The sequence below is a fragment of the Boleophthalmus pectinirostris genome, unplaced genomic scaffold (genome assembly GCF_026225935.1).
Source record: "Boleophthalmus pectinirostris isolate CB_2022bp ecotype Guang Dong unplaced genomic scaffold, ASM2622593v1 HiC_scaffold_11, whole genome shotgun sequence".
Lineage (NCBI taxonomy): Eukaryota > Metazoa > Chordata > Actinopteri > Gobiiformes > Gobiidae > Boleophthalmus > Boleophthalmus pectinirostris.
Genome location: NW_026570994.1, coordinates 3,070,369 through 3,091,228, shown reverse-complemented (window position 1 = coordinate 3,091,228; position 20,860 = coordinate 3,070,369). Strand labels below are relative to the sequence as shown.

The 20,860-nt window shown below is 40.5% G+C and overlaps 1 protein-coding gene across 1 annotated transcript; it reads right to left on the bottom strand.

Annotated features, from left to right (window-relative positions):
- Nucleotides 1-10,983: 10,983 nt before the first annotated feature.
- On the bottom strand, nt 10,984-20,480 carry LOC129412597 (protein NLRC3-like). Its single transcript, XM_055166635.1, has 8 exons — nt 20,437-20,480; nt 18,106-18,301; nt 16,452-16,930; nt 14,355-15,646; nt 13,964-14,137; nt 13,147-13,320; nt 12,928-12,971; nt 10,984-11,537 (listed from the first exon to the last, which is right to left on the bottom strand). The coding sequence occupies exons 2-8, from the start codon at nt 18,272-18,274 to the stop codon at nt 10,984-10,986; spliced, it is 2,886 nt and encodes a 961-aa protein (XP_055022610.1). The 5' UTR covers nt 18,275-18,301; nt 20,437-20,480.
- Between the last annotated feature and the right edge of the window lie 380 nt (nt 20,481-20,860).

Below are 20,860 nucleotides of genomic sequence, written 5' to 3'. Positions count from 1 at the left end.
AGAGAGAGACAGAGGGGAGGAGAAGGGGAGAGAGGGGGAGAGGGGTGCAGCCAATCAGAAAAGAAGATCTGCTCACTCCACTTCTCACTCACTTTATTTTGGGCTTAGTTTTTAGTAAAATGGTGGATTCCTAAGAACCGTAATGGAAACAAAAAGTAGACAAAAGGTAAAACATAGGTGCAAAAACTATCCAGTACACTGACTTTGACACTCAATGTGTGTGTGTGTGTTTGGGTGTGTGTGTGTGTGTGTGTGTGTGTGTGTGCGCATGTCTGTGTGTGCATATATGTGTGTCTGTGTGTGTGAGGAAGTGTGTGTCCAGCATGTTAATGAACCTGTTGTGTTGTGCTGGGGTTCAGACCAGTGCTCTGGCTCCGATGCCAAGTCACTGCGCTGGAGATCAGGTTCAAGCTCCAAGTCACTCTTTAAGTCAGGACTATTTCAGTCTCCTCTGTTACCATCAAGTGTCCAGATATAATGTCTTTCAGATTCATAATTCAGATTTTATTCTGCTTGTGCATCTGTTACCTGGGATCCTGAAAACACACTTCATCAATAGATTTACATTTCAGAAGTTTGAACCCCGTCCGAGCCTCCTGAGCCTCCTGCAGCCGCAGATCCTCAGGTCTTCAGGTCCCTGTGACTGTTCCAAAGTCCAGACTCCAGACAAAAAGTGATGGAGTCTTTTCAGTCCAAGCGCCTCGACTTTGGAACGACCTGCCTGAGGAGATAAGACTCACACCATCAGGATCATCTTTAAATTACTTCTTAAGGCTCATTTTTATCAGTTGTTCTGCCTTTAACTGGTTTTAACTTGACTTTATTCCTTATTTATTTTTATTCTGTTTAATTAACTAATTTATAATAATTAATTGAATTCTTGCTTCATTGTGTGTTTTTGTGTTTTCTGGATGATATTTGTATTTTTCTTTGCTTTTTGTACAACACTTTGCAAAACCTGTTTTTAAAAGTGCTTTATGAATAGAGATTTTTCATTATTTTTATAATACTTATAAAGATGTGAGTCTGGTCACTGGTGAATCTCCCAGAGTTCAGACGGGCGTGATTGACAGGTGGATTAGCCAATCAGAGACTAGAGACTTGGTCCGTTCATATCAAAACAAATATGGCTGCTTATGAGGAAAAAAGAAAGGACAAAATTTATATAAAGCCCCTTCATTTCACATGTGTTACTGAAAACAAAATAAAAAACAAAACAAATCTTAGGGCCCGTCCACACCACAACGTTTTTTGATCAAAACGATGAAGTTTGTCTTCATTTTGGCCTTTCATCCACACAGAGCCGGCGTTTCGGGTGTTTTTTGAGAACGTGTTCCAGAGTGGAGAAATCTGAGAACACTGGCGTTGCCTTGTCGTGTGGTCAAAAACGAAAAAACGATGGAAAACGATGATGTTATGACCCCATCATCATCATCAGGGTCCTCCTGCCCCAGCAAAGTCTGCAGCCCTTGGATTAGCTTTCGCTGACCACAAGAACATTGCCCAAATGTGACAGGTGCAGCCTACGGAGCCGCTCCTGCTAACAACACACACTACACAGATTCCACACATGGATCAATAACAAAGATTACACCCGGGTAAGTAAACTGTTGGATTTTGTTTGATTTAAGTTATTTATTTATTTATTTCATAAAGCATAAAAACATCGACAGTGTCACAACATCAGACACACAAGAAATGAATAAAAAGGAGCAGAAAGAAGAAAAAAATTGTTATGTTATCTGCCCCCCTTTTCTTTTTCAAGACAAAACATCAACTCTGATGTTACTAAACATTCCAGATCAGTTCAGGCACAATTACTGATCAACTGCAAACAGTAAATCTTCATTATTATACACAACAACTTAGTTTTCTTTTTCATACATACACACTGCATTCAATTTGATATGTTTTTTTAAATGTCATCATTGTACTTGATTCTTTTATTTCTTTGTCAAGACTGTTCCATAAGTGAACTCCTTTCACTGCGACATTTCGTTCCATAACCTTGGTTCTGATTCTGGGTTTTTAAACATGTAGGTTCCTTTTAAATTGCAGTGGCTCAATCTCATCTCAAACAGTCTTTGAATATTTACAGGTCATATATTGCACTTTGTTTTATACATGACTTTGAGGAGACTGAAGTCACCAATATCCTGCATTTTCAACACTTTAAGTTGAGCAAATATTGTGTAAGTTATTCTAATAATTCTCATCCAAATTTTAAGGCTAAAAACAAAAACTTATGTTTAAATTTTGCAAAACAAAACAGCAATATTTCTGGGATACATCGAAAATAAACTAAATTACCTTAAAGTGGTGAAACGGTGGTAAACAGTGATGAGATCTACATTATTAAATATTATTATCATTTTTAACAGCGCCACATACAGGTGTGGCAGATGTATTACATTTTCACTCAGTGCTCTGTTGTCGTCTGGTTGTGAATGTTTATTAATTCGACACATGTGTGGACGTGAATTTTTTTCAGAACATAAAAGAAAAAAAATCCAGGAGTGTTGTCGTGTGGGCGCAGCCTAAATGTATCCAGTTTGGTTCTGGTTCAAGACATGACAGACGACATGAGACCAGACTGACCCCTGTGCAGAAAACACACACAGTCAGTCTGGACATACCAGGCTAATACATCTGTGTATCTCTATCTTATTTGACACAAGTCTTTCTCTAAATTTGCCACTATAATTACTCTGAATCTAATGCACATGTATTATTATGTATGAGCTACTGTGACCATGTGAGTCTAGAGGCCGCCACACACTACAGGACAACTGGAGAATTTAGTAGAATCATTTCTGAGAGAACCTTGGATGTTCCTTGTGTAGACGTGTTCCTCAACTGTCATTTTATAACACCTGTCATTTTATATCACCTGTTACTTTATAACACCTGTTAATGTGATGCAACAACCCTAATTAACCTACTTGCCTGACAGCTTTTGTACAGTTTTTCTACCCGTGCTGTATATTTTGTATTGCAAATCAAAGACTATTTTTACCTTATTTTAATCCATGCTCTTATTTTTCTCTTATTTATTTTTTATTGTTATTCTTTATTTAATCTTGCACCAAAACCACAAAGCAAATTCCTGTTTGTGAATTTTGTTCTTTGGCCATTGCAATAAAATGGATTCTGATTCTGATATAAACTGACTCATAAAGTTAAAATATCTACAAAAGATCTCCATAACACAAGTGTGACCTTATCCGCCTGCACCCAGACAGGGAGGTAGGACAACATTCTGGGGCTCTGGGTACAAATCATCTCAGTGGGCCTGTATTACCGTATTTTTTCAGACTATAAGGCACACTGGATTATAAGTAGCAATATCAATAATGTTGAATTCTCTCCTCTATTTTCATACATAAGGTGCATCAGATTATAAGGAGCATTAAGAGAAACAAACAGACGACACTTGATACTGATCCTTAGTCCAGGCGTCCATGATCTATTGGCAGATCGTGGTGTAACTCGCTTTGCATTGGCTCTCTGTCTTGGTAAATGTGGATTATGAATGTGAATGTGAATGTAAGTTTGTTTTGTATTTCCTACGAGGATGACTCAAATATATATTGAGTAATAATGTGTTTAATACAGTGGAGGATGTGCATTTCACACCTAGGCCTTCAGTAGTGCTCCGTCTGAAACAATCCTCAATACTCCTCCTCAATAACTATTTTATAGTTCCATTATACACAGTATAAAGAGCCGTGGAGATTCTGTGCACGTAGAAGTGAGGAGAGGAGGGTGCGCGGAGCACGGAGAAGAAGTGAGGAGCGCTGGGCTGCTAAACCAGGACTAAACCAGAACTAAACCAGGACTGATTGTCGGGACTGGCCCGAAGGTGCACCTGCATAGATTGTCGAGTGACTGCAGAGGAAAACGACAGCGCTGGGGCTCCACACTGCCCGGGGTGCGGCTCTGCGCTGCACAGAGCACAGGCCCCAGCGGCCACATGGGGCTCAGTGCAGCTGTCACTCGATCGCGCTTTGCGGACACTCTCTCACTCAGTCTCTGCTCTCAAGTACAAGATTAGTCACTGGTTTAAGATCCTGGTTTAGACAAAAAGTCCTGGTTTAGACCTGGTTTAGTCCTTGTTTAGTCCTGGTTTAGACCTGGTGTAGTCCTGGTTTAGACCTGGTTTAGTCCTGGTTCCTCTACAGATGCAGTTTGCTGCTTTGGCTGGTTCGTCCTCTGACTGTCCAATCACAGGTCTGAATCCGGTGACGTTGTACGTCTGCTAAAGGACCTGGTGACACCAACTCAAAATCTGATTGGTTGAAGCAACAGTTTCAGGGACATTTATTTTGCGTTCAAAAAGTGGCAGCTGAAATGTGATTGGTCAAATGCTTTAATATGAAAATACAGGTCTGGAAGCAGCACAAACATCGGAAAAGCTCTGAAAGGAAGAGGACAGACCATTTGGAATATTTAATAACAATAATATAATTCACAGCAGTCTGTGATTCAGGTATTTCTTTTAGGCCAGCAGAGAAGGCCTTGCAGGTCCTGACGCTCCACCACTGAGTTTAATGCAGCTTTGCGCACATTTGTTTACTTTTTACAGAAAAAAAATGTAAAAGCAGAATTTGGAAACTCAGCCTTTTCATGCGCATCCGTCCATCAGTGGAACATGTTCACAACAGAGCTGATCACATGGACAAACTATGGCACTTTCTCACGCCTGGCAAAACAGTGGCTCCTTTCAAACCAAACCTGTGCCCATAATGTGACTGATGAGAAAGAGGTGATGTTCTGCAGTGGATAAACTGAATGATGATTTTGATAAGGATGATGTTTTTAAGGTGCTGAGAGAACTGGGTGTGAATAATGATACAGGATCGTTATGATGCTCTGGTCATTATAATAAAGACATTCTCTTTGTTTGATTTTAAGAACTATAACATCAACCTGCCCAGGGACGACAGGTGGAAATTAGCACTGGTGCGATAACCTGGTACAAAGCATCTCTCCTGTTAAGGTTCATGTATATTGTGCACTGTCCCTGTCTCATTAAATAAATAAACAAAAAATAATAATAATAATATACATGGTTCATTTGCATAAACTATAAGTGCTGAAAAACCAGCTCACTCCTTATGCGCTGATACATTCAGCTTCTATCAGACTTACTTCTGGAGGCTCCTGACTACAGTAACCATAACGCTCCAACAATCCATCAAGAGGTGCAGCTTCGTAGTTTACCTTTGGCTATGTTCAGACTGCAGGGCTTAACGCATAATTTGGATTTGTCTTGTGAAATCCAATGTTTTTGCGAGGTCGTTCACATTTCCAGTTAAATGTGACTTGTATGTGACTCCAGTGTGAACATTAAACGGCCCAAAAGTGTCCCACATGTGACACTGGAGACACGACGACATCAACCGCAGTGAGTGTCTCTGTGTTTACAGAAGTTGTCCAAACATGGATGCAGCATCGAGCACCTGGAGATTTTAAAGTTCCTCTCGTACCGGAGCCAGAACATGAACAACTTACTTGTTTTAAAGAGGAGATTGAGAAGGAGAAGGACGAGGTTTTTGGTCATGGTGTTTTGTGGGGCAGCGGCAGCAACGTACAGTAAAAAGAACATGTGGATGTGGAGACGGAGCCAAGAGTGGTGGGATAACGATGTGCTTCACTTCAGTGGCACGGAGTTCATTAACAATTTTCGTATGACAAGAAGAATGTTTGTGTACATTTGCCGCTTTTGATAACCTGTAGGTGGATGAATGCGCCTTGACCGTTCAGACTGAAGTCACATGTCAAAAGATCAGATATGTATCGGTTTCAGGAGCACATATCCAAGTGGTCTGGGTCGCATTTGAAAAAATTTGATCTGTGTCGTACAGACTGTCATTAAAAGATCAGATACAGGTCACATAGGGGCCAAAAAATCGGATGTGGGTCACTTCAGGCTGCAGTCTGAACGTAGTCAAAGTCATAGTAAAACACTCGTGTACCACATAAAATCGGTTCGAGGTCAGTCAGCACAAGAATGAATACATAAAGAGCACCGGATTATAAGGCGCACTGTCCATTTTTGAGAAAATTAAAGGATTTTAAGTGCGCCTTATAGTCCAAAAAATGCATATTATTAATTTTACGAAGGGCCGTGGATAAACAGAACCCTTTACCCCCCCAGTCCGACGCCCCTGCACCCAGAGCAAAATCAAATATTAAAATATATAAATTGCAAATGCATTTACAATTACTGGAGACCCTAAAGATGATGTACCATTCTTCTGGGTTAAATTTAAATAACTTTTATTTTGGAGAATTCTAGACGTAACTTTTACATGACCATCTTTGTTCATGACACACATGCACACATTTCATCCTGAACCTTTATTCTTTCAGTAAATAGAGAAAAAAAAACACAGAAAATATACGCAGGAACAAATTTACAGCTTCAAAAGTACAGGTGGGTTGAAATGTGTTCTTAAAATCAGCATTAGTGATAAGAAGTTTTAACTGCTGAGGTCAAATTGCTGAGGATAATAAAGTGTACCATAACCTTCTCCGCACAAATAAACAAGAGTGAAAATAGTTTCTCACAATAGCTTTACAAAGTGGTGCAACCCAAAAGACGTGAAAGGACTCAAGATTAATATGACAAGTTTGTGGAGCCAATCCCAAACAAATAATAAAGATAAAGTTCAACTCTTGCGGATCGTAAGTTTGGAGATTTCTTTCAAAAACTCGTAGAATGATACCGGCTCCTCGTCCTGAAGGTTTAAGGTCATCGAATTCTAGAATCTGAATGTTTTATGGGCAGGATATCATTTCATTTTCTCATGCACTGGCTGTTTTCTGGAGAGTTGAAGCGTGTTGGGGCCTGGCGCAGTTTGCATGCAGAATGGCAGCGGTCCCTGTGTGCTCTTTGTCCCGCTGGATCTCCATGGAGACGGCGTCCTCGAATGCCCCACACAGACACGGGTCCTTGAATGCCCCGCGCAGACACAGGCCCGTCGCCGCGGTAACCCCCTGTGCATGCTGCTGGGGTTGAACTGACCTCACCACCTTGACTAATGAAAACTCAAGTCAAAGTACTTCCAAGCCTCCAGTACTCGCCCAAACACACTGTTTTTATTAAATCTGCGCTGCATAACTTCAGGGCTACTTTCTTGTTTTGCCTCCTAGAATAATCCACAGTATGGTGTTAAAAACAGGGATTTCTACCATGTTTAAACGTTATTCCGGCATCCAAAACATGCCTGAAGAGGTTTTAGATGGCAAGGCAAGGCAAGTTTATTTGTATAGCACAATTCGTACACAAAGTAATTCAAAGTGCTTTACAGAATAAGAAATACATTAAAATCATAATAAAAACAAATCAAAACATAAATAATCGTGAAGATTAAAATAAAAAAAGAGAGACATAAATTGGAGAGAAGAGTGCGGAATGAAAACCTTTCAGTTATATGCACAGTTAAACAGAAATGTTTTGAGTCTGGATTTAAACAGCGTCACAGAAGAGTCTGTCTCACATGTTCAGACTGTTCCAGGTTTTAGCTGCATGAACCTGAAACTCTGACTCCCCTTGTTTAGTCGTGACTCTGGGGACCAGCAGAAGGTCGGTCCCTGAGCTCCTCAGAGTGCGAGATGGTTCATATGACACTAACATGTCACAGATGGACTTTGGTGCTCGGCCATGGAGACACTTGTACACAAGCAGAGCTGTTTTAAAGTCTATTCTCTGAGCCACAGGAAGCCAGTGCAGAGACCTGAGCACAGGACGTCATCCATGCATGTCTAAGGAATCTAGCGATCTCTCCCAAGTCCTATTCGGATCCTCCTTACGGTTAGATGTAATGTTAGATCCATAAAGATTAGAGAGGTAACAATAACCAAAATATTGTGATATCATATTGTCAGAATTGTCTCACAATAATATCGAGAGCTGTCACAATATTTATTTATTCATTTATGTATTTGATTGAGATGCATGAATGTAAACACACTAAATTGTAAACTAGGCTCATTTCCATCCTTTGTCCTAAGAGGCTAGGATCATAGGGGGTCAAACAATAAAATACTGCACACTCCACTCATTGCACAGTTCCCATTATTGCACAGTTTCTAATATTGCACACTCCACTCATTACACAGTTTTCATACTTGCACACTCCATATATTACACAGTTCCCATTATTGCAGTTTCCAGTATTGCACACTTCATTCATTACACTTTTCATTATTGCACACTCCACTCATGGCACTGTTCCCATTATTGCACAGTCCAAAATATTGCACAGTCCAGTCACTGCACAGTTCCCAATATTTTGCTGTCAATTTGGCCATGCATTCAATACATGCAAATATGTGTCCATAGAAGATCAATTAAAATCACAATGCGGCTCTACAAGAGTACGTGTTTGGTTTGACCATAACCAATTATATATCGGATCATAAGTTCTATTGCTGAAAAGCTTTGTTCTTCAGTAGAAACAGTTTACAAACATAGGGAACTACGTGTCCAATGATTCATTTCAGCACAAACGACATGAAGAAATATGTTTTTTACTTGAATTCTTGAGATTCTGACAGTAATAATAAAGTAAAAAAGGTGACTAGTACTCACTTATATTTATTAATTTATATTACATTTACTTAAATAACTTTTTAAAGACATTGTACTTTTCAGAGTAATTTTCTAGCAGCATACTTTTACTCCTACTTGAGTAATATTTATTTACTGTAAAACAGTACTCTTACTTGAGTAAAAGTTGTGGTTCCTCTTCTCACTTTGAGTAAATCTACAACTGACAAAAGCTTTAGGTCGACAATATGAAATGATGTGAACATTTGTGTTTCTTGAAGCGCTCCTTCACATATGATTCAGTTTGTCTCATTTATTTATTTAATGTTTTTATGTGAGAACGTGTCTATATTTATTCATTTTACTGCTGCAGATTTGCTCTGTCAAAGTTTTGTTGTGTTTTGTACAAAGACAATAAGTCTAAATCTAATCTAAATTTTTGGGAACTACCTTTGGAAAATACCAGATTCTATGCATTATTTAATGTTTTGTCCTTTAAATAACATTCACTTCTTATATAAATCAAATATTACATCCTGAAAGTTAATATCTTACTTGACTAATACTTGACTTTTCCAAAATACTTCTTTAAGCAATGTCTTCAACCACTACTCTACTTGAGTAATGTTATTTTGAAGAATCTTTTTTTTTTTTTTTTTTTTTTGGTTATTTTTGACCAATAAAAACAACAACAAAGAACAACAAAGTAATGAAAGCATTTAAACATATAGACATTTATTGTCTGAAATACTGCACAGAGAGGCTTTAACAGATTTCACATAATTGTGTTATTGCTTAAAACATGTCATTGCATTAGAACAAGTCTACAGTACGTCGTCAGTGATGATTATATAAACACTAAAGATGAATCACTTTCAAAGACAAACATAAATGTATAAAAAACACACACAATACTGTACATTTTTACAATTTACAATTCAAACATATTCAAGTTAAATTGATTCTTGGAATCTCTAAGTCAAGTAAGAATGTTGTCGATGCTTTATTATTAGTCTGTCTACATCTCCAAAATGGTCCATTACATCTTGTGATGTCATGAAGCGGCAGTTTTCACGTTAACAGCTCCTTTTACCTTTCGTTCAGTAAAGATCGGCAATTCCAGGACTGAAGTGATTTGTGATTTGAAGTGTTTTCTGTCTGAGAGGCCTAAATATGCAGAGATTGTGTGTTAAATGTGTGCGACTAAAATAAAAAAACAACTCTTGGTCTGTTTGTGATGAGAAAACATTATAACATAGATCAGAAAATAGCATCATATTTGCCCTTTATACAAAATATGTAGCAAGTATTTTCACGTATTAGGCTATTAAACTAAAACATAAATAGACCATTGTTTTACCGTATTTTTTGGACTATATGTCACACTTTTTTTCATGGTTTGGGTGTTTCCTGTGACTTATATTCCAGTGTGACTTATATATTAAAATGTTCACACTGAAGCATGGAGAGGTTCTAGTCTTGTGTGTCAGTATCTGATGCTCCTGTTCCTCCTGTACCACTGTCACTTCACTCTACTGCACATGTCTCTTGTAGAAAGAGCCTCTGTCCTGCTGCAAGTAGTGAAACATTCAGCTGAAAACGGTAATGGAGCCTCAGAAAGAAAGCTTGGAATGAGTGAGGAACTTGTGAGGAACTGGCAAAAAGTGGGGATGGAGAACACAACTTCATGACAACTGGGAGGATGCACCATGAAACTTTCCTGAAGTCACTGGATGGATGGACAAAGCCTGGACTTCAGTGACACTGAAACCATCCTGTCGGGATTCAGAAAGACCCGAATAATTCTAACTGGAACTGATGCTGAGTCTGATGACAGCTACACAGAAGAGGAAGCGACGCTCTGTTTACCTCCGGAGGTTGTGGAGTTGTTCAGAAGTGACACCGAGGATGAAGAATTGAATGGATTTATTGATTTGGAGTGAGATGGAGAGTTTGGTAAACTGTTCTGTTGTTTATGTTATAGTTTATCTGAAGAACTGTTCATATGTGACGTTAACAGTCTGTTGTTCTCTCTTCTCTTGTTATTACTACAACTTGACTTTCCACAGGAAATGTCAGTTCCTGGTTTCTGATTTTATAATAATTTCACGACTTATAGTCCGGTGAAACTTATATATGTTTTTTTCTTCTTCATTACACATTTTTTGGCTGGTGCAACTTATACTCCGGAGCGACTTATAGTGTAAAAAAATAGGGTACATTTTGTTCACTCTTTAAGCAGCAGATTGTCATGTCTGTGTTTTTAATGTTGGAAAGTGACATTTTGGTCCTTATATATATGAACCAGATTCTTATATTTTTTAAAAATAGTAAATATAAAATTTAAATAGAGGGCAGAGATAAGTGTAGAAGTAAAAACTTACAATACAATACAGGATTACAGGAGAATGGATAAACTCTAAACTCTACACGTAGGATGGCTCCTCTTCCAGCAGGTCACACAACCTCACGGTGGAACCGAAGAGCAGTCTGAACCCGGGCACCACGGGCTCGATGAAGGTGCCTGTGAAGGTATGGAGGTGAACCAGCTCCTCTAACGACTCGGCGTAGAAGGACACGGAACCAGCTCGAAAGTCCACATACACCGCCGTCCGACCCTTTGACGACGACGAATAAGGCAGGTCCAAGCGCTTGCCCTTGTGGGTAACCGTGTAAGTCCCCTGGCCGCAACTCAAACACCAGGAGTCCGGGCCCAGGCCGAAGCCACAAGTTGCTGTGTTGCCTTTACGAGCGAGGCTTCGGTAGGACACGGCGATTACCACGGGCCCCGACCACTCCACCTCCCAGTAGGCGCGCTCCTTCACCTCCTCCGAGCACAGGAGCTGGGGGCATTTGTCGAAGCGGGCCGTGTGGTCAGGGTATGCCTGCTCTTGTTCCACATGAGACGCTTTGGTGGAGTTTTGAGAGAGCTTGATGCACTGGTATGCCGTGGTATGATCCAGGGTGAGCCGTGTGAAATCTGAGGACAACAACATACACGATAAAGCACTTGGTGTGGACAGGAATCCTTTGTAAGGCTGAAATGGAACATGTAGTGTTTAATTTTCATACAACTCTACAACTCATGTACCATCACACCTTTGTCACACCTTTGTCACACCTTTGGTAAATCTACCACACCTTTGTTATATTTGGTACATCTGCGTTACACCTTTGGTATGTCTGTCACATCTTTGTTACACCACTGTTACATCTACTACACCTTGTTACATCTTTTATTTTTTTTACATATACTAGAGATATAATGATATTGTCACGATATGCATGTAATGGTGCCATATTTACTGTAATATTTTGGAGAAGCTGACACAATTATGAACATGATTCTTTTCTCTTTTTAAGTGCCTTGGAAAAGACTTCAGTGTGAATCATTAGTGTCATCATTGAAAGAATGAAGATTTAAAAGTGCTCAACAACAGCTATTTTATCAAATAGTCTGCACTAAAATTAAACAAAGGAGCATGATTTATGTAGTTTCCTATTTTTTAAATACTGTTAAGCAACAGATATTGTAACTTGACATATTGTAAAATGCCGAGATATTATTCTAAGAGTTTTGATGATACACTAAAATGATATTTTAGTTATTGTTACGTCCCTAACATCTACATAGTTTTACACTTATACTACACCTTTGTTACAACTATTACACCTGTTACAACTCTACAGCTGTGTTACACCATTATCTGATCTGTTACACTTTGTTACACCTTTATTACAGCTCTTATGACTTTGTTACACCTAGTGCAATTTCCTTGCACCTTTCTTATAGTCAGCACCTCGTAATACATACTAGTACTGTACTACTAGTAGTGTAATACCAGTGCTTACACATGTTATTGCACATGACATTTGGGCTGTAATCTGAAGTGTAACCAACAACATAATAGTAATAAAAACAGTCAATTGTACTATTTGCACAAATACTGGCTGCGGTTACATGCACACTCAAAATCTTTTTGGAGTTATACGATTATTTAAATGACATGTAAAAAGCAAACTCGTCTGATTTATTCCTGATCATGGTCCTTCTGATCACTTACATCAGATTGTGTGGTTTGCATGAGATTGAAGCAATCTTAAAGGTCTAGAAATCAGATTATGATGTGCATGTGATCAAGGCCACTGTGTACAGACTCTTGCTATCATTGAAATCTTCACAAGATCCTCAAATGTAATGTAATGTAATGTAATGAATGGAGTAAAAGTAGACCTGTGACTGCAGCTAACTAAATACACAAAATTACAAATCCCATATAAATTAAAAGCATATACTAATACATGTAAACAGCACATGAGCCATGCATAGATAATATCACAGTACAATATATAAACAAACCTGTACTTACATTTGATCCGTGGTCTCAGCCACTGGGGTCCAGCAGGCCTCAGTCTAAAACACAAACATAGTCACTTTTTTTTTTTTAATTACATAAATAAAATATATCTCATTGTATATCATTGGCTGCCCACTGTCCTCCCTTTTGGACATCTACACAACTTACAGGATCTTTAAAAAAGTAATTTACATGTCTAACAAGTGTTTAAATGAGGAGATGGATGCGTACATGAGGCTCTCCAGTCTGGAGCCGGGCGCCCCCTGCAGGGCAGACAGCTTCTTGACTCCAGAGGGGCCGGGGTGGTTTTGGCTCAGGTCCAGCAGGGTGAGGTGGGTCTGGTGTGAGCTCAGAGCCGAGGCCAGAGACAGACAGCCCACTTCAGTCACATGACAGCCCGCCAATCTGCACATGTGGGAATACACACAACACATAACACACAGGACACAGCACACAGGACACAGCACACAATACACAACACACAACACACAGCACACAATACACAACACACAGCACACAACACACATCAAGTATTTTAGAGTATTTTACTTCTATGGGCTATTACCTGTTAACACATATATTTAGGTCATCATGTTATGTTTTATTCTATTGAAAATGCCCTGTTTGTTTGCGTGTTTAATTTTCATTTTTCATTATGCTCTGAGTCTCTCCTTGTTAAGTCACTCCCCCTTCAGTGCACCATCACAACACAATTAACATGAATCCCACTAATAAAGCTACAGCACATCACATCAGGTGTACAGTTTTGTATCATTTGTATCATTTTGTATTTTCTATATTTATGGAGAATTGTCGTGTGGGGACATGGGTGATGTACACTTGTGGGCGGAGCATTGCACAGAATCTTACAGTTAAACATAAGGCTCGGGCCTGGGAGAGATCACAAAATTACAAAACATGCATGGATGATATTTAAAACCTCTTCAGGCATGTTTTTGATGCAGGAACAATGGTATGACATGGTGGAAAGCTCATGATAGTAAAAGTACAAAAGCACTAAAAGCAGTGAGTGTCTGAGGTGTTTCACCTGAGCCGCTGCAGTCTGCAGTGGGGGCTCGTCAGGGCCTGGGCCAGATACTTCAGGCCTGGGTCTCTCAGCTGATTGTAGCTGAGGTCCAGGTCTGTCAGAGCACAGTCCGGAGAGCTGATCATCTTACCCAGCACCTCACAGCTCTTCTCTGTCAGGTCACAGCTGCTCAGCCTGCACAGACAGACAAACAGTTTCACAAGACTTAGACACATTATCTGTTATATAGTTATGCTCTATGACACCCGTGGATCATTATGTTATAATTTGAACATTTTAAATTGCATGATTGATCTAAAATGACTTAATCAAAAAGAAACAAGTCCAGTGGCTTCCACATTAGAGTAGAAATTGGCTGACAACTTGACTGACACATAGCACTAACACTCACAGGGCTGTGGAGGAGGCCTTGACCACTGGCAGCAGCTTGAGCAGAGCCTCTTCTGAGGCACAGTACTTCTTCAGCTCAAATGTCTCTAGATGATCTGAGGAGAGCAGGATGAAGAGCAGTGCGGACCACTGAGCCTGGGACAGCCTCTCTCTAATGGGCCTCCCTGAGCTTAGGCGCGCTTGGATCTGCTCGACGAGGTTGCGCTCCTTCAGCTCGTTCAGACAGTGGAACAGGCTCATAATCTTCTCCGGACCTAAGCCCTCCTCCAGCTTCTGCGTGATGTACTCGGCCATCTTCTGAGGCAACTTAACACTAGAGCCAGAGTGTTTCACCAAACCTTGGAGAAGATTCTGGTTCGAAGGCAGAGAAAGACCCAGGAGGAAGCGAATGAACAGGTCCAGGTCTCCACTGGGGCTTTGTAACATCTTGTCCACAGCAGTCTGGTAGAACTTCTCTGAGCTGTTGCCAAAAAGCACTGAGCGTATAGACACTGTTTGCTCCTCAGACAGAAGGTTGGTCCCAGAGTTGATGAAGGTCTGATGGACGTGAAGAGCAGCCAGAAACTCCTGCACACTCGGATGGACGAAGCAGTAAACCTTTTCCTGGTACAGTCCGGACTCCTCCCTGTAGACCTGAGTGAACACTCCGGAGTACACTGAGGCAGCTTCAGTGTCCAGCCCACACTTGTTCAGGTCACAATCGTAGAAGCTCAGGTTTCCTTTCTGCAGCTGCTCAAAGGCCAGTTTTCCCAGAGACCGCACCATCTTCTTGGTCTCTGGACTCCAGGCAGTGTCCGTCTGAGAATGGCCATCGTATTTGAGGCGTTTGAGTTTAGTCTGCACCACCAGGAAATGAATGTACATCTCGGTGAGGGTCTGGGGCAGCTGCTGTAGGGTGCCCGTCTTCAGAACATGGAGCAGGACAGTGTTGAGGATCCAGCAGAAGACCGGGATCTGGCACATCATGTACAGACTTCTGGTGCCCTTGACGTGCGAGATGATGGCGTTAGCTTGGGTCTGGTTTTTGAATTTCAAACTAAAGTATTTATCTTTCTGTGGGTTGGTGAATCCGTTGACCTCTGTCACCATGGAAACACATTCAGCAGGGATCTGATTGGCTGCTGCAGGTCTTGTGGTGATCCAGATGTGAGCAGAGGGGAGCAGGTTGCCCCGGAGGAGGTTGACCAGGAGCACGTCCATGGACACACTCTCTGTGGCATCTGAGACAGCTTTGGTTCTTTTGAAGTCCAGAGAGATCTGGCTCTCATCCAGACCGTCCAAGATGAAGAGCACCTGCAGGTAGAGTGGAGAGACATATCGGAAAATGTATAATATCGCAATTGTTTAGGAGACATGCAACATGACAGTATATCATTATAGTATAATTCTGTAATTAAAACTATTAAAAATGACTTCATCAAGCAACACGTCTACCTTCAAACAAGGTTATAAATTTAACCTGGCCTGCAAGATGAATTCTTGTGATATTTGTCCATTTGTTCACAAATTCATGAGAATCCATCTGGTCAGGCTCCTGCTGTTGTGATTGGGCACAGTCCACCAGTGGCTCAAACCAATCACAATGTAGAATTATGGTTCGGATGCACAAACAAACCAAAACAAACATGTTGGTGCTGAAGAATGTACTTAGGTTACATTCAGACTGCAGCCTGAAGTGACCCAAATACGATTTTTCACCCCATGCTCCTGTATCTGATCTTTTAATGACAGTCTGAATGACACAGATCCAATTTAAGGCTTAGCCTTAGACTAAGCAGCAATACAGACTATTTTGTTTTTGAAAAACATGCAAACAGAAGAGATTAAAAAGCAGGAGATAAGTCTGAAGGGCTTCGGAATGTGGAGCTGTAGGGTATAAAACATCGATGCTCTTCAAGGATGAGGCCAAAAACAGACAAGGAACAGAGTTGGCTTGTGAAAGTTGTGAAAACAGTAGTGATACCTGTCCATGTATCAAAAACAGCTTTTATTACTTTTCTACACAAGAGTGTCTCAGATTGTTCTCAGCTCCACTACCATTTTCACAGCTTTCATGGTGTGTGCTCATCTAACCTGTTCCTCATAATGACGACAGTACCTTGAGGCTTTTGAAGCTCTGGAGGCGCGTCTTCTTGGTTTCATTGAAGAAGTGGTGGACCAGTCCCACCAGGCTGAACTGTGTGTCTCTGAGCACATTGAGCTCTCTGAACGGGAGTGGAAACAGAAGTTGGATGTCTTGGTGGGCCCTGCCTTCAGCCCAGTCCAGACAGAACTTCTGAGTTGACAGTGTTTTCCCCGCACCGGCCACGCCCTTCATCACCACAGTCCTGATTGGCTCACTCTGGTGGCTGGAGTCTGGGAAGATGTCGTGCAGTGTGATGCTTGTGTGTGGGCTGTGGGTGAGGTCTGTGTTGCTCTCTCCCTCTGCGGTGCTGCCATCTGTGATGTGAAGCTCTGTGTAGATGTTCTTCAGGAGGGTGGGTTGTCCTGCTTTGGCCACGCCCTCGTACACGGACCGATACCTGCGCCCCAGGTTGGCCTTGAGTTTGTGCCGACAGACATCAGGATAATGTATCTCTGGAGGAAGACAACAGGTCATTAGGCAACAAGTTAGGCTGAAGGTACAAATCCTTATCTTTAGCTCAAAGTTAAAGTTTAACTAAACCTTTCTTTTCTGCTAAATTGTGTATAATGTGTTTGATTAGCCTTGTCAACTGTTCCCTGCATTTTTAGTGCAAAGGTGTATAATGTCCTGGCACCTTGTAAAGCTATAGCCTCTTTTCCTTTGGCACAGTTTGCTTGGGGCTACCTGTGAAGTGCAGCTCCGGGTCCAGGGGCAGAGCTCTGTTCAGTTCAAACACGTTTGGTAATAAAGTTTGTGGAGCTGTGAGATGTAACTAAAGCTTTTTCTGTATTTCACCTCTCTGCGTCTCTCACCACATTTGACACAAACCACATCAGTGGAAATACTATGGCGTATCATGATCAAGTCACATTAGGTGAGAAATTATTATCTTATGTTTATCTGCTGTTCACCATCTTGTTCACCATCTCTTTTGGCTGTGTTTACCACATTTAACTAAACCTATCATTGAACCATCCTCTCTGGGAGCTAGTGCTCTCCAAGGTCCACTTCAGACTCTTAAACGGGGCGGTGTGGTTCACTGACCACCGGTGCACAGTAGACAGTGGAGACACTTTGTGCCAAACCGATCCACTCCAAAGTGAACCAGTGAAAACAAGGCTTGTGTGAGTATGGAGCACTCCTGCATGAATGAGACGACACATCCACATGAAACTAGTGATTACATGTGGGAGTTTATTCTTTTTGTAGTGTCAACTCTTTGGGACATTTGCATTAAAGATCCTATATTACACAAAATAGATTCTGGTAAACTTTAAGACATGTTATTTCCTCCTAAAAACATACCTGGAGTTTTGTTTCATTCACAAATGAGTTCTGATTTATTATTAGTCTGTCTACATCTCCAAAGTACAAAATGCTCTGTTCCATCTTGTGATGTTGTACTGGTAGTTTTCAAGTGAACAGCTACATTTGACCTTGAGTTCATTCGAGATGGGCAGTTCCAGGGATGAAATCCAAATGATTCTAGTGAAGGTGTGTGGTATGTTTAGTGAGGAAACAACCAAGATAAGAAAATAGAGTAATGCGAGCTCTTTAACTGATGTGTTCAGCTGAAAGGGCAGTTACATGTAAGTGCACTGTGTTGTATTAAAGTGTCATGTCTTACGGTTGTGCAGCCGGTGGGCCAGCTCCTCCTCTCCAATCTGGAGCAAGAAGAAGCGAGTGATCTTGAGGAAGGCCTCGCTGCTCCTCTGCCTCTCCTCACCCCCCTCCGTCACGTGCACTGAAGACTCAGAGCTCAGAACGTCACAGAACCTCCTCAGCTCGTCCCTCATAAACGCACTGATCTTCTCCTCCAGAACCTGACCAGGACATTTGAGTAGAGGTGTGAGAGAAGCCCAAAATACTACTCGAGTAAGACTACTGTTACTCTATAATAATGTTGTTCAAAATAAAAATGAACGAGCTAGATCACGAGTGTCAAACTCAAATTCACAGAGGCTAAAATTAAAAACTGGGACTAAGTCATGGGTCAAATTAAATATTTATTGAAAAATTTGAACAACATCTGCATGTTTTCTCTTCTTTCGAGATCTGTAATGTTAAACCTTTTCTTATTCAAATAAATGTTTCATAATAGTTTTGCCTAAACATTGAATCCAGAACAAGCAGAATATAAAATAATAACATTTAAAATAAACCATTTCTCTATAGTTTATCTGTAGGTGGTGGGCAGCTCTAACACATGTTTGATATGATCTCAAGGGGTCAAATATAATTATATCACAGGCCGAATTTGGCCCCAGAGCCTGAGTTTGACATGTTTGGTCTAGGGCATATACTCAAGTAAAAGTAAAAAAAGACAAAAAAAAAATTAGGCAAACTAAATCTGAAGAAGCAGTACAAGAAACACAAATATTCAAATCATTTCATACTACCAACATACATCTTACTCAGAAGTAATCAAAACTTTAACTCAAGAAAGAGTACTAGTGCAGTACAGAATGTGTAATACAGTCAAGAGTGTATTTCTCAATATTTCAAAATCCCACATGTACTAGTGATGATCATGTTCTGGGCTCAATTATACAGCAGTTTAGTTTACCTCAGAAACACATAAGCTGATCTTTCCTCATCTGTCTGTCACATGTTAAACAGTGGCTCAGTGATAACAGCCTTCATCTGAGCCAGACAAAACCCAGACTCTTATTGTTGCTCCAGAAAGTCCTGTCCCCAACATTAAACAGCACTGAAGAGCCCTGGGAAATTCAATTAGAAATAACTTAAGAAATCTAAGAGTATTTTCTGATGATGAGATGTCTTTAAAATAGCACTAAAAACTGCTTTTTCCAACTGTGAAACATATTTAAACTTCACACGATGATTTCTAAAGCTGAGATAGAGATGGTGATTCACAAGGGCGTAGGCTTGGTCTCGGCTTTAGTGGGGACGTTATCAATTTAATGACAGGTTACTTGATTAACAGATTCGTGATATAATATTGTTGACTTCTGGTATGATGCACACTGCTAAAAACAAACAGCACATCTTTATAAGAAAGGGTCAAATGGGAGAAGAAGTTGTGTTTATGTTTTATGAATTATTTCCAAAAACACACAGAGTCTGGGCAGGTCCAAAATAAGTGACAGGTGGTTGCTTCTTCAGTTGTGTAAGGTTAAAGCGTAAATGATTCCTTTTTTCTGCTAACTTTTTAGTGTCCTTTTCCAGCTTCCTTACCAGTCCAACGGTAGCTGACTTGTAGTTGTTCTCGAGATGTGTGAAGAATCCCTCAGTCGTAGAATCCACGACAAGGAAATAATTCAGTTTGTCGACCGGACAAAAGTTAGTTTGGTTGAACTGAAGAAGCAACTTGGATGAGCTGTGAAACGTCTTTTATCCAGTCGACAAACTGAATATTCTCCTCGCCACAGTCAGTGTAACAGTTTACTTGCCTGAGTAAGAAGGAACTGACCCGACTGCAGATGGTCCAAAACTCAGCCCCAAAGCTCTGACCCACAACAGCAGGAGATCTCACATCACTCTGATCTTAAAATCCTTACAGTGGCTCCCTGTTCTTTTTCATGTCCACTTTAAGATCCTGGTGGTGACCTTTAGGGCCCTGCATGACCAGACTCCTGCTTACATCTCACTTCTGATTAAGCTGTACATCTCCGCCCGTAGCTTGAGGTCCACCAGCCAGAACCTGCTCACGGTCCCTCGGATAAGTTTTAAAACACAAGCAACAGTAACTTTCAGTCCGTCTCCCCTAAACTCTGGAGCAAACTGCCTCCTCACCTACGCTCTCTAGATCATTTAGATGTTTTTAACTGCTCTGACTGATTTTATTATGAATGAATCTTCTGCTGTTTTTATCTTTTATATGTGAAGCACTTTGTGACCTAAGTCTGTGAAACACGATATATAAATAAACTTTACTTATCTCACTACTAGCCAGCTACACATTTAAACTTAAAGTCATATTTCAAATGCACTCTACCTTAAATATGTGGTCCAGTTCACTTCTGCGTTGACCCTTGACCCTGTGGAAGAGATTTATACACATTTATTTTATATTAGAAACAAAACACTGTACCATAAAATAAATGCAGGATATTTAAGGATATTTAAAGATGCACTGTGAAACTTGGCTCTTGCAATCCAGACCACTACAGCGTTATATTTGTCTGTCTTTCATTCATTCATTTATTCGTCTGTTATTGCTCAAAAATATACTTAAAGACAAATGAAGTTTAATGCCACACTCTGGAACAGCCAGAAGAGTTACATAATGTAGGCTACCTTTACATTTGTCAACTTACTTTTTGGTGGACTGAGGATTTTGCTGTGAGTTTAGAATATTGTCGCTACTTTTGCGAGACTTCAGAGGAAACTTGGACTTGGACTCCAGTGAACTGTCTCTG

Excerpts from the sequence above, each read along its gene's own strand:
- LOC129412597 (XM_055166635.1), bottom strand. The coding sequence starts at position 18,274 with ATGAGGGACGAGCTGAGGAGGTTCTGTGACGTTCTGAGCTCTGAGTCT. Across the intron at positions 15,647-16,451 it reads AGAGCTTCAAAAGCCTCAAG|GTGCTCTTCATCTTGGACGG; the intron begins GTACTGTCGTCA and ends CTCTACCTGCAG. Across the intron at positions 12,972-13,146 it reads TCCAGACTGGAGAGCCTCAT|ACTGAGGCCTGCTGGACCCC; the intron begins GTACGCATCCAT and ends TTTGTGTTTTAG.